Source organism: Lemur catta, chromosome 2, assembly GCF_020740605.2.
Source record: "Lemur catta isolate mLemCat1 chromosome 2, mLemCat1.pri, whole genome shotgun sequence".
Classification (NCBI taxonomy): Eukaryota; Metazoa; Chordata; class Mammalia; order Primates; family Lemuridae; genus Lemur; species Lemur catta.
This window is the reverse complement of record NC_059129.1, coordinates 45,695,984-45,710,745: the sequence shown is the minus strand read 5'-3', so window position 1 is coordinate 45,710,745 and position 14,762 is coordinate 45,695,984. Positions and strand designations below refer to the sequence as shown.

Genomic DNA, 14,762 nt, shown 5'->3' with positions numbered 1-14,762 from the left:
CTTCTCTTTGGCAATTTTAAAATAAAAATACACTGCTTATAGATAGTCTAGAATGCCAAAGCTGAAAAGAACTTGAACTTCACTTTATAGATGAAGAAACTGAAGCCCTAGGTCAAGGGTCGGCAAACTTTTTCTTTAAGGGGCCAAATGGTAAATAGTTTACATATTGTAGGTCCTATGGTCTCTGTTGAGGCTACAACTCTGTTACTGTAGCACAAAAGCAGCCACAGACAATACATAAACAAATAAGTGTGGTTATGTTCTGATGAAACTTTATTCATGAACATGGGAATTTGAGTTTTACATTATTTTTCATATGCTACAAAAATACTATTCATCTTTTGTTTTTTTTTTCCCCCAACCATTAAAAAATGTAAAAACCATTCTTAGCAGGCTACACAAAACAGGTGGTAGCTGGGATTTTGCTCTCGGGCCACAGCTTGCCGACACCTGTCCTAGGCCACTCTCACACCCACATGTGGCGATACAGACCCTGCCACATGACACCTTGTTTATTTGCTCTTTGCTTTACCCATTCACATCACAGACCCAGATTCTCCTCACCATAAAATGTACAAGTAAGGAGCATTACAAACGTCTTCTAAATTTTAAGAGTAGTATCAAGATCTGTCAGAAACATGCCAGGCCACAACTGAAAGAACATTGATACGATGCCACATTGCGCATTAAATAAAAACAATCAAGAGAAAAATACAACAAATGAGAGAAACTCACTGATTTTGAAAAATAGGCTTTATTTTAACCAGTGGTATTGTCTGACATCCTATATGGCATACCTGATTACAGCCAAGTTCATGAATACAAATAAAATAGCAGTTTCCCTCATTCTCTCCTTTGTTGTCTGTTCAGAGAAATCAGGAGATGGGAGCATTGTGCTCAGAAACCAAAGAGCTCTTCCGAGAGCTCCAGCTTAGAGTCCAGGCTCCTGGAGCACGCAGCCTCCTAACACGTATGTGGTCACATGTGCAAAGACCTTTATTAAAAAATATTCAGAGCAGTATTTCTATAGGAAATCACACTAGCATTTACAACCAAACATAGCTGATAAAATTCATCTTGCTGTGGATGGTGAGGATTTGAAGTGCATATAAAGGAGATGAGGCCTTTACGTTCACTTTCCTTGAAAGAGGGAAGAATCCCAGGTGAGGTGGGCTCACCATCAGCCTGCCTCCTTCCTTCTTGCTCCAGTTGATTCAGGGGTCCTACCCTGGCCTTCTGGAGTGCATGCATCACTGCACTGATAAAGAAATGGAAACACATTGGCCCAAATACGTGATTTCTGTCACACAGCCAACACTGGAAGTGGCTTTACACTTTCTTATTACACAAAGACTTAAATATGTGGGCCCTCATGTAGCACAAAATGCCTAAAATTCAGAAAATTATGAAAACAACTCTTCTCCACCCCTGAGGATATTTCATCTTTACAAAGTTGAAAATACAAAATATTAAAATAATTTGCCCTTTCTCCCCATCAAAAGGAATCACATTCTCAAAGGATTCCTATGCTATATAAAATTCTGAAACAAAACTTATTTCTCCCCAAACCAAGACCCAAAAGTCAATGTTAAGCTGCCAAGAAGACTCTTTTCCATAGAGGAGTGGAAAAGACACCTTGTTACAATTCTTTTTTAAAACCACATTTAGAGAAAGATAGCAAAAGGAGTTTCTGGCCTCATGATATTTATTTTTCACATTTATTTTCAGCATTTCTTGGCATTGGTTAGTGGGAGAAAAGAGAACAACTTGTTTTCCAAAGTTTGGGATATTCTTGGGGAAAGCCCTGATCTTTCCCATGTTAGCTTCCCCAGAATAGTTTGTTGAAAGATGGCAAGAATGAAAATGCTATACATCCATCTGTTCCATTTTTGCATGGTTTTCACATCAAAAGCACCTGGAGTATATCAATTGTGTTCAACACAAAATAGCACTGGGGGCTGAAGAGAGGATGATGTCACTTGCCCATAACATCAGCTGACGTGACACAGGATCTGAACTATCCAAGAAGTCATCGCTGGCAGACTTGCCTGGCACCAGGGCCTCCCGAAGAGAACAGGACAAGCAGCTGTGCATGCTCAGATAGCAAGACGTGCAGCACACATCCCCACTCTGCTAGAAATAAAGAGCACACAGGAAGTATACCGACAGCAAGAACCTGGTTCTGACTACTGCGGCCAATACGCATGAAACTTCTGCACTGAAGGTGAGGGGTAAGCAGAGAAATGGCAACAACACCTAGAGGTGAGGGGGGAGAGAGAGAGAGAGAAATGCACATATATGCATGCGCACACTGCACACATGGCGGCCTCTGAGGGCTGCCTGGCTACGCCGGGCCCACAGCAGCCATGCGACAGCCCTGTCTCCTTGCCCAGCTCAGAGCTTCAGCAGCGGCAGTCTTTTAACTGCCGCCACTTTCTTCTCTCCTTTTAAGGCACAAACATATTTACAGTTTCAAATACACCTGTCAAGTTCTGAGAACCACACTAAGCAAGTTAACAGGCCAGTTGGTCCGTTCCGGCTGTACGCATCGCTGAGGGGCGGCTTCCAGTCGGAAGCAACCGGAAGGTGTGAGCCTCCGCTCTATGCCACTGTCTACCGTCAAGGTGGGGCCACAGGAGAAGCCAAAGTGGCAAAAGCATGACTGCGATAGGGATGTTTAATTTTTTTTTGCTTTGCATTTAACATTGTCCTAACAAGACGGCAGTTCTCGTCTGCCTGAGCTGACTCTCAGAATGGAGAAGTGGAGGCTGCCATGGAGCATCTGCAATTCCATGTAAAGTCACGGTGATCATAGTTTACTCATATTATTCTCTCACCTTCCCACAAAGACAGATACATACACGTACACACACACTCACACACACACACACCCCTTCCACCATGGAGGAAATCTTCGCAACAGAGGCACTTGAATGATATTTGGAGAGTTCCCATGGAAAGGCCTTCCCCTCACAGTGAAGTGGGATCAACAGAACAGACACCAGGTGTTCAGGACTCCATCTCTTCTTGGTCAAGGGGTGGCGGCACAAAGCTGATGACTTCATCGTAGGTCAGGCCTAGACATTGGGAAGGAAAGGTAAGATGTGAGAGTTTAGACGATTCTCTTTGCTGGCAAGTACTCTGACTTCTCAGCTCAAGAACCTTCCTGCCTGTCCAGATCATGCTACGATGGGCTACTTCAAATAACTGCCTCGTTGCTTGGGTGGGATATCCTAACGGAACATAGGATTACACAGAAGTTCAAGGATACATACAAAAGACATTTTTTCCCATTTCTTTCATTGCTGAGTGCCTCTCTTTAAAGCCCTCTGGAGAAGGTGCTCAAGAATAACAGAGCACTCTCGCTTCCCAATTTCAACAAATAGTCTTCTGGGACGTGACTGGAGCTCTGAACTTGCGTTTTACGCAAAGAGTATGATGAGACTGGACATAGGAGACGTGGGTTCCATTCCTGGCTGTGTCCCTAACTAGGTGTAAGGTAATAGATAAGATACAAACTTTCTCTGCCCTGGTTCTGTCAATTGTAAAACTGTAAAAATGCCCTGATTCCCTACTTATCTCAGAGGGGTGTTGTAAATGCAAAGACTCTGAGAACCTCAAAGCTTTATGCATATTTATGAGGGGCTGTACACGAAACCAGACCAGGCATAAGCACCTCAAAGGCCCAGAAAGTATATAATCTACAACAGATAGTTTCTATCAGAGGAACATGTTCATTCTGCATTAGAGACCACAACTACAAGTTTTAGCAAGTTACAACCATTGAGTTTTTATTTTTCCCACAGCTTTTGGTTAGCAGTTCACCTAGGCCAGATTTTAAAACCTAAGTTCTCAAGATAGATGCTAATTGACCTTAGGACTTACTTTTCCACTCATCTATGAGAAGGTCCCTGCTTTCAAAGGACTGATCGTAAGGGTCGGCCACTGGCTCATCATCAGGGTCATGGTACTGAGCAAAGTAGGCATGTGCGAGGGCTTGGGCTGCTGTAATTCTCTTATCTGAGTCCAGTACAAGCATCTTCTCCAGCAAGTCGACAGCTATCAGTATTACACAGCCAAAGGAAAGAAGGAGAGTTTTTTAACATGTTACAAAAAATTAAGCCTTATCAAGAAAACACAGTTTTGACCCTTCGTACCCAAAGAATTCTCCTCCAAAATATCTACTCTAGGATGTTATTTTTTCTCCTTTATACGTGTGTATGTACATATATTTTGTATATTTTAAGAATACATTACTAAAAAAGAATTTAAAAAATAACTGGGATTCTGTTTGAACAAGCTTTTATGGAATATCAATGTCAAGCTGCTAGCACTGTAGTCAAACTGTACCAAAGTGAAAGCTTACAGAGAAAGTAATCTAGAAGAGGTATGTAGGGCTGGTTTTTCACTCCGGGTTTTTTTTTGTCCCCCCTCACTGTTTATTTATTAACATAAGGCAATTAGTATTCGACAAAAAGGTCTGTAAATAATGAACAAATTCAGGGTTTTGCATGGGGATGAGGGTAAGACATAGTATTTGGAAGAAAGAAATTTTTAAATTTTTCACTATGAAAAATTTCAAATATACAGAAACAGAAAAATAAAAACAATACTAAAGTGAACACTCATATGCCCACCATGCAGATTCAACATTTTACAATTCTTTGTGTGTCTTTTCTTCTGAATCATTTAAAAATAAAATTATAGACATGACACTTTACCCCCCAAATTATTTCAGCACAAAGACACCTTCCCAATCATAATGTTATCATATCTGACAAATAATTTCCAAATATCATCTAAAATACAGTTCATGTTAAAACTTTTCCAATTATTCCAAAGTTGTCTTTTAGAAATGTTTTGTGCAAATCAAGATTCAATTATGGGCCATGCATTGCATTTGATCGGGTTTCTTTTATCTCTCTTAATCTAGAATAACCTCTAACCCCTGTTTTTTCCTAGTTTTGACCTGAAAAGACCTGCCAGTTGTCTTGAGAATGCCCATCATTAGGAACCTGTCTGAGGCTTCTTTGTGCTATTATGTATCTACACCCTTGCTTTCCTCCATCCTCTGTACTTCCCAAAAAACAGAAGTTAGATCTGAAACTTTTGTAAGAATCAGGTTAAGCATTTTTGGCAAAAATATTTCATAGGTAATGCTGTGTACTTGTTAGTGCATTAAAGCCATTTGTTCCACTATTAATGATGCTAAATTTGATCACTGGGCCATTTCCCCTTTGCCCCAAGCCAGTTATCTGTGGGATATTTTGGCACCAAGTGAGTATTAGTTCCTCTCACTTACAGCTTTTCACATCCATTGATTTTCTTTCCCAAAAGCAATTATTTCATTAGGGGTTATAAAATGGTGATTTTTCTAATTCCATCTTTCAAAGGAGGATGTTTTGAGTTTTAGCATGGTAACATTTGGGAAGTTTGCCATGAACTGTGCCATGACCATAGTTACCACTGTGGTGAAATAGAAAGGCTTTTGAGACTTTGCAAATTCTTTCTTTTTTTCCCTTTTCTTTTTTTTGAGACAGTGTCTCACTTTGAGACAGAGTCTCACCACTAGAATGCCGTGCATCAGCCTAGCTCACAGCAACCTCAAACTCCTGGGCTCAAGTGATCCTTCTGCCTCAGCCTCCTGAGAAGCTGGGACTACAGGCATGCACCACCATACCTGGCTCATTTTTTCTATATATGTTTTTAGTTGTCCAGCCAATTTCTTTCTATTTTTAGTAGAGACGGGGTCTTGCTCTTGCTCAGGCTGGTCTTGAACTCCTGAGCTCAAACAATCCACCCACCTCAGCCTCCCAGAGTGCTAGGATTACAGGTGTGAGCCCCTGGCCTGCAAATTCTTTCTTAAATGTGGAGGGGTGGGGAACATGTAGTGAAGAGAACGGCTTCCAGAAGAGATCTACTGCGGTGTACACTGAAAGCTGTAAAAAACTCCTGTCTTGCAACCTGAATTTTAAAGCAATCCACAGGAGAAATACAGGTTTCATGGGGACATGGAAACAAAATGAATATTCATGTGTCGATTCAATTTCATAAGTTTACACTTTAAAGCAGTGGTCCCCAACATTTTTGGCAGCAGGAACCAGATTCATGGAAGACAATTTTTCCACGGACGGGGGTTGGGTGGAGTGTGGCTACAGGAAAGAAAGTTGGAGTTCAGGTGGCGATGTGAGCAATGGGGAGCAGCCATAAGTCCAGATGAAGCTTTCCTCGCTTGCTTGCTGCTCACCTCCTGCTGTGAGGCTAAGTTCCTAAGTTTCATGGAAGACAATTTTCCCATGGGATGGGGTTGTGGGGGGGCGGGGCAGAGCTCAGGCTGTGACGCGTGGCCAGGTTGCCAGCAGATCACAGACTGGTGCTGGGCCACAGCCCAGGGATTGGGGACTGTAGCTTTAAAGTACAGTATTGGGCGAACTGCCTGGATATACATTCCTCTGATGGTCTTCTCTTCTTAGAAAATGAAATCTTATCAGCTCTTAGTTTTATAATAGAACATGGATTATATAAGCCTTTGCCACCCTTAGAGTAAAAAGTACCATGTCCTTATAACCAATAACTTGATGAGGAATAAGGTCAGAGGTAAGAAGAAGATTCCTCAAAGATGTTGGCCGATATAAATATATACACTAACATAAAAGGGTAATTTTAGTTTTAATTCACGTTTTTGGAATAGCAGTGAAGCAAAGTTAGTGGCTGACAAAACAGAGCTGTTAATATTTATATTGCTGGTGCACTCCTGCTCAGTTAGTATGCTAAGCACGAGCTCAGGATCAGTAACACCGTTTCTGTCTGCCAAGCAAGAGGAGAGTCTTCTTTATATGACATCATTGTTTGGCAACAGCCTGTTAGCCACGTCTAAGCTCTGAGAAGCACAGTGCTGAACGTCAGCTGGACCAAAGCCTCCATTCAACTCATCAGCAGTCTACTGCTAAGTGGTACCTAGTTTTTTAGAATGTTTATATGTCACGATTCCAGAGAACGGAGACACCTATCAGGAAGTATGCAGCCTAAATACGCTGCTGGGACACACACATCTCCCCTCCCCCAATAAAAATGAATTAACAAATCTTTTTGTGTCTCTTAACAGAGAGTCAAACACTGTCATGTCTAAAACTTAGGGCTAAGATGAAGAAAATTCAGAACAGAATGACAGACGAGAAAGCTACCAGCATACAACATATTTTCCCAACATCCTGTAATACTTAGGTTCATAGAGAGCTTCTCACAGATCCTTGAACTAGATAATACAGCTCAAATAAATCACAGAAAGCCAATGAGAGCATGCCAGGGAAGACACAAACCGAAACCAACACCAGGAGAATCCTACATACCCCCTGAGGAGCTTGTGGATTCATCCGTGGACATGAGAGTGACCCAGCTGAGACCTGACATGAACTCATCCATAACTGCCCAATACTTCAAAGAGCGCGACCATCTCTGCTATTACAAGAATGAGCGCACGGCAACACCAAAACTCCTCTCCATAAGCATTATGGATCAAGCACTTAAAAAGGTAAAACCACCTAAGCCTTCACCTCAGCATCTGAAGAGTTCACCATGGCTGTCGGCCCTCAAAAGGGAAAAAACTAGACCTGAGGCACAGATGCCGGGACTCATAAGCAGAGAGATGACCCACACAGATTAAAAGAAATGCAATGAGATTTCACAACATGCTACTACAATACAGTCTTCAAAAAGCGAGAAGGCTGATTATGCTAGTTATCATCGCATCCCTTCCTGCCTGGAGGGAGGCCTTGGTCTGAACCTTCTGTGTCTGCTGTGAAGTAGCACCGTTCACTGCACCCTCCTAGAGTCAGGGCATTGGAGCCCCGGGCAAAGCAGCTTCAGGGCCATGTGAAGCACTCTTCAGCCCCCAGCTTTCAAGAATAAAGCAGCTTCTTTTTCAGTCAAGGCAATGCATATCCTCAGCTGCCACTGTCACTTCCCTCTGTCAAGGATCCTGCAGGTGATGGTAGCAGGAAGGAATGGTGCCATTCCTTACAGTCCAAGGTAGCAAATTAGCTCCACAAAGAAGAGAGGATGGTTAAGCCTCTGAGAGGCAGGGGAAGAACAGGGGCAGGAAGTATGCGAGTGTGTAGGACTCACTGGGCAGTTACAGGCAGAGCAGAGCACACTGCAGGGAGCTCCCCGGCGGGTCCTCTAAACACCCATCCGTCCTTCAGTTGTTTCTACCCTCAGCTTGGGACACCATAAATCAGCCGCAGCTGTGAACAAGTCACAGGCTTTCTTCTGAACCTCTTTCTTCCTGCCGCCCAATCTCTCCTCCCAACATTCTCATTACTCTCTCTCTTTTCTTCACTGGACCAGTCCATTTCCCCTACCAAATTCTGTGATCATATAAATATATGAGCATGTCATGAGATATTCTTAAAACCTGGCAATACAAACACAGATAATAAATGCCATATTTATCACCTTCCAAGATTTAATTAATGATACCCTATTTGGTCAAAATGAAAACTCTTCTTAAAATCTCTAATTGATGTTATAATCAATTCAATATCCATGAGATGAGGATATGGTCAACTTACCCAAAGGATTGGCACCAATAAATACGTTTGCAAAGTTCATCTTCGGCATCTGGGTCAAAGACTGAATATAGTTTCTTGCCTGTAAAAACAAGGGTTTTCAGAATGACTTTGTTCCATAACATTACTGCCCTCAAAGTGTTCCGGTCCTGTTAAGAAACAAGTATGAACTGACAAAGTCCACTCAGTCCAAAGTTTATGACTGTCTGATATTCATTAAAGACTTCTCTTATTGCCATCTTAACTTCCCTATTTATGATTATCATCTTTATTACTGCCATCTCTCACAGTTTATATATATATTTTTTTTCCTTTTTTTTTTTTCTTTTTTGAGACAGAGTCTCGTTCTGCTGCCCCAGCTAGAGTGCCGTGGCATCAGCCTAGCTCACAGCAACCTCAAACTCCTGGGCTCAAGCAATCCTCCTGCCTCAGCCTCCCGAGTAGCTGGGACTACAGGCATGCGACACCATGCCCTGCTAATTTTTCTATTTTTAGTACAGACAGGGCCTCGCTCTTGTTCAGGTTGGTTTCAAACTCCTGAGCTCAAGAGATCCTCCTGCCTCGGCCTCCCGAGTAGCTGGGACTACAGGCACACGCCACTGTGCCTGGCTAATTTTTTTCTATTTTTAGTGGTCTAATTTTTTAAAATATATATATATATTTTTTAGTAGAGACGGGGTCTCACTCTTGCTCAGGCTGGTCTCGAGCTCCTGACCTCAAGTGATCCTTCCACTTCAGTCTCCCAGAGTGCCAGGATCACAAGCGTGAGCCACCATGCCTGGCTTCTCACAGTTTAATTTCAAGTAAATGAGAATGCTTACCAATCAAGTTCTCCTTCATTAGCTTTCTATTCGTAGGATCAGAATTTTAAAAATTGAGGTCAAGATGTCTAAGATGTGCCCTTTCTGAGACAGTCTTCCTAAACAGCTAAAAGTAGCATAGGGGGTTGGTATTCCTGAAGAAAGGCTAGGACCAGCAGTCTTTTGATGGTGCCAACTTCAGTAGGTGTTCTTAGTACATCAAGAGGGTATCAATATTAAGCCTTGCTAGCAAAGTAATATTGGTAACAAAAAAGTAAACATAAAGCTTAACATATTATTCTAAGAGACTCAAACATATTTTAAAAGTATTAAAAACAATCTAATAAGGGCAGTGAAAATAGTGGATTACATGGCCTAGCCAGAAATCTTTTCCCTACCACTTGTAAGTTACATCTATGTTAGGAAAGTCTCAAGGAGCATATCAATACCTCATCTGTAAAATATTAGTGTTAGATATTAATATTTGGCTTGCCTATGTCATATGGTTATTGTGATATTTAGGCAAGATAAAACTCATGATGGCATCTCAAACTAAAATTCTGATATAAGCAACATTTATATCACCAGCATAGTTGTTATAAGTTTGGTCTCTGGAGTGGAACAGCCTTGAGTTTGAATCTTGACTTTATCACTCTGGGCAAGTTACTTGTTATTATTGTCCTGAATCCTTGGGTTCCCCATCTGTAAAATGGGATTAATAAGTGTCTACCTCACAGGGTTGAAGATTAGAGATAACAAATTAAGTACTTTCTTAGCACAGTACTTGGTTCCAAGTGAGAGTTCAGTAAATATCATCTGCTATCACTGTCGCCTTTAGAAAGCAAAGTGCGCTTTCTATCTTAACCACCTCCTCACAAGTCCTGTGTCAATACAGTTCAACAGTGAAGTGTGTATGTATGTTTATGGATGTACACACATACACACACACAAGGTTATAAAAAGTTCTGGTTGCTGGGGCAACTTTATCTTCTTATTCATTGTATGTGGAGTGAGCAGGAGAGGTCTGCTTTGAAAAGCAGTTAAGAATCCTTTTGATTTAAAAAGAAAGTTCTAGGAATTACATATATGCATGGCTGTACTCACTTTCTATCTGAACACATAAATAAAAAGATGAAGGGAAAGGAGAGGTAAGAGAACTGCCTCATCCAGGAAACAGCCATCCCACCTTCAGTGAGGAGAAATAAAAAGCCTACCTGAATATCGCTGAAGTAGAAACAAAGCTGCTGGAAGGGCCGTTTGTGATGCCACCCGTTCCCTCAAATAATTAAGGCTACCTTAGGAAGAAGTGCCCCAATCACCTCTGAATGATAACAGAAGAGTTAGATTAAATAGTTAAAACCGGTAAAGGTGGCACCTAACTCTACCTAAGTGTTCATATTTATTTTATATTATCTGTGTATTTCCTTTTAAATATAGTACTTGAAAAAAACTATAGCTGGGTATTTTATAGTTTTTTTAAATGAAGAATCCTCTTTTGGTCATTAAAAAGAATAGGTGAAAAGGAAAGCATGCTGATGGACTTCAGTTAACCACACCTCTGATGAAGGTCATCAGAGGGTAGCATACCCTAGCTACCGGCAGAGTTCCTAGAAAGAAAGAAACAGCTACATGAACGCTAAATTCACAAAACCAAATATAAAAGTTACATTATTTCTATTTACAACCCTATAAATTATATTCTTGATCTCACAGGACTGGATGACATTTTATCCCAAATGTCAACATCTTCCAACAGAACGTCGGCAGTCATTGCCTTAGCAGGCCTCAAGGCACATGCAGGCATTCAGTGATATTAACAACTGTGTCAGTTATACAGTGGCAATAAAATGAGAATGCGGCCTTCTGATTCAGACATCCCTGTACAGTCTATTCGTTCTCACCTCATGGCTTGGCATCCTGTTAATGAGATAAGCAGGGGGTGTCCCCGTCAGACGCATAATCTGCTGAAGCTGGTTAATATCTTAGATGCCTAGTCAAGGGCATTATTAAACATACAGTGCAAAAAGTAATTTTCAAGTCAAGTTTTTAAAAAGGTTAAAAACCCACCCCCAAACAAACAAAAAACCTTCTCCCCACCCTACCCAAGAGCCCGAGGTTGCATGTTAAAGTACACTTCAGTGTATGGCATGAGTTATCAGGCATGTAGCCAGTGACTGGCCATGCAGGTAAGAAAAATTGATTTTCTTGGTTTTAGCATCATCTTTAACATTAAATATTTTAGGTTCCCTGGAAATAGACTGCCCCTTGATCCAGGATGCCAGCCAGAGAACTGTTTTCAAGTATTGATGGCCAAAACCTGTTTGCCAATGGGGTAAATATAAATGACTCAAAAATTGTGACTCAACTCTGAACAAAATAAAATATCCAGTATATCCATTCAAGGAAGAGTCTAGACTTTTGCGGCACAGGTTTCTCTAAGGCACCAGCCCTCCAAATTAAGACACAGGTGGGCATGTGGGTTGATAAGCAATGCTAAACTTCAAAGACATTAGTAGTGGTACATTGAAAATACTTGCCATAAGCACAAACTGGTAAATGAAGAAAGGGGAGATGGGGAGAAAGTTAGAGGCTAATGGCAAAGGCAAAACAGAAGTCACAGTCTGCAGTTAGTATTATGGCATGCCACAGTTTCTTCTACTAGTCCCTTTAACAAGTAAACAGACTAAATTCACTTGACAAACAGCTGGGAGGACATTTTTGAAACACTGCAATTACCTGACAAGGGCAAAACTATGAGGTTTTCCATATGTGCAAGCATATATATAAGTTGTACTCCCAACTTCTCTCTTTTAACTGTCCGATCAATTTAACACAATTCCCTCTCTTCTAAAATACTATGAGGACTGTTAGTTTATCATATGTACCTACAAAAAGCAGAAGTGATGGCATTTTTAAAATCCTCAACATAATTCAGTAAACCCTTTTCTGTTCCCTTTCCTGTTAACTATTAATTCCCTCCTTCAGTTGAAGCATCATTTTCAATAAGCACTGTGGCCAAGTAATTTCACTTCTTTGTGACGTCGCTGAATTATTTGTTTACTTTAGCTCATTCTCTGAACTGAGCTCCCCAGTAGTCAGACTACCTAGCAAGCATCTGTTTAATGCACGTTTAAGGCCGGCCATGGGAGAGAGCCGGGGCCAGGAGCCCCACACAGCTGAAGACAGAGGCCAGCAAATCCAAAAGGTGGAATGAAGTTCTTTTAACATTCTCACAACAGAGTTTAGATTTACCTTTAACAAATTACATAATAAATGGCACTTTGCATGCCAAGAGAAATAACAAAACGGGATCACAAAGTAAACCACCAATAGCAAAATACCAGTGGGGTTTTAAAGTGTTAAAATTCTGCCGCCTCTCCCTTACCTTCTGTGAATAATACCTGGCCTGCACATTTTCTGTTTGTGTCTCCTTTAGTAAAACAATCCCCTTCCTGTCAGGAAGTTAGGGAGTTGGTATTTCTAGAAAAAAGTGTGAATGAGCCAGGCTTTTGCTTTCTTAATGTGATTTTTTGGTACTTTCACTGATTACTACTATAGGTACTGTGCTATCAACCAAATAAATTCTCTATCCTTAGGCCTCCATCCGTGACCCATTTATCCTCTTTCTATGGCAACCCTAGTATGTTCTCAATCCATTATTGCGTTCTCTTACTTAGAACGTCCTATAATTTGCTGATTAAACTTCTTCATAAATGCTGGCATCACTACTACTTTTCAGGAGTAATGAAAATAGTTGTTGGCTTTCTGTTTACTAATTCCTTCACTAAAGCCTTGTTTCCAATTTTTAAAATCTTCAAACGATTTTACTCACCTGTCTTTGTTACTTTTCCATTCTGTACTTCACACACCACGTGCTTTTAAGATAAACAGGTACTTGGGCAGTGTCACTAACATCAAATTCAGCTTGTCTACCCTTTAGAATATTTAAACTACTTTTGTCCACTCACCACAATTATGTAGAAAAAAATCCTTTCTTTAAGTTCTATATTCTGATATTCAATTTCATCATGCCCAATGCTATAGCAGAGCTGCTGAAATGTATGATGTGCACCCAATGTTCATTCATTCATTCATTCTTTCTTTTTTTGAGATAGTGTCTCACTCTGTTACCTTGGCTAGAGTGCAGTGGCATCATCATAGCTCACCACAACCTCAAACTCCTGGGCTCACACTATCCTCCTGCCTCAACCTCCTAAGTAGCTGGGACTACAGGTGTGTGCCACCACATCCAGCTAATTTTTCTTATTTTTTGTAGAGATCGGGTCTCACTATTGCCCAGGATGGTCTCAAACTCCTGGCCTCAAGCAGGCTTCCTGCCTCGGCCTCCCAAAGTGCTAGGATTACAGGCGTGAGCCACTACACCCAGCCCGGATAGTTTCTTTCTTAAAAATAAATGATTGGCCAAGCACAGTGGCTCACACCTGTAATCCTAGCACTCTGGGAGGCCCAGGCAGGGAGAATTGCTTGGGCTCAGGAGTTCAAGACCAGCCTGAGCAAGAGCGAGACCCCATCTCTGCTAAAAACAGAAAAATTAGCTGGGTGTCATGGCACGGGTCTGTAGTCCCAGCCACTCAGGAGGCTGAAGTAGGAGGATCGCTTGAGCCCAAGAGTGAGCTATGATGACACTACTGCACTCTAACCAGGGTGACACAGCAAGACTGTCTCAAAAAAAAAAAAAAAAAAGACGGATTAGTGATAAATACTATTTTACCCACACTTTGTCTTTTAGAAACTCTTGTGACTAATAGCATATATCTACAGGGCAGATGGTTGGGATGGAAGAGGGAACTGAGAAGGGGCTGCTAGCAGTCATTCCCAGACAGGAAATGAATTTACTATCTTAGTCTCATTATCACTATTCATTAATTAACTGAGCTTTTTCCCAGCCCTCCATGGGGCTTTTTCCCTGCCCGCATGTCCTCTTACTAGCCAATCTTTTTAGGCAAATGCATTTTTTTAAAAAAGCACTGTCCTTTCTAAGCATCATCTGATATCTTCTTTGGTTCACTCTAATCCAGTTTCTTCATAACATGATGCAAAAGGAAACACTTCTTCAGGTTGACGTTGTGGTCAGTAATTCTGACAATGACTTTCAAAACAGTGTGTAATCACATGAGATTACACTTTAGATCATGCTATCAGAACATCTGGGATCTATATTCAGCCCTGCCTTTCTGTGCTTTTGCTTCCTCATCTTAAATAAGTAAACAATACAAAATGAAATAGGACCAGCATTATATAACCCTCACAGTGGAAATTCAGAAATATACTGGACTTTGTGGTCCTTTTAAGAAATGTACCATATACATACTAGATCACGGTATTTATTTTGTCAGGAAGATGATAAACAGTTCAAACTCACCTGCTCATGCCT

General features: G+C 41.1%; 1 protein-coding gene across 3 annotated transcripts in view; it reads right to left on the bottom strand.

The window, feature by feature from the left end:
- Positions 1-735: 735 nt before the first annotated feature.
- Positions 736-14,762, bottom strand: part of MAPK14 (mitogen-activated protein kinase 14) — a 72,856-nt gene continuing 58,829 nt past the window's right edge. For 2 of the 3 annotated variants that reach the window (XM_045543597.1, XM_045543598.1), the window contains 3 exons: positions 8,571-8,649; positions 3,886-4,059; positions 736-3,077 (listed from right to left, as the gene is read on the bottom strand). In XM_045543597.1, coding sequence (XP_045399553.1) covers positions 3,010-3,077; positions 3,886-4,059; positions 8,571-8,649 — 321 coding nt within the window. In that variant the 3' untranslated portion in view covers positions 736-3,009. Of the gene's footprint in view, positions 3,078-3,885; positions 4,060-8,570; positions 8,650-11,268; positions 11,349-14,762 lie in introns of all 3 variants that reach the window. The other variant, XM_045543596.1, reaches the window with a different exon arrangement.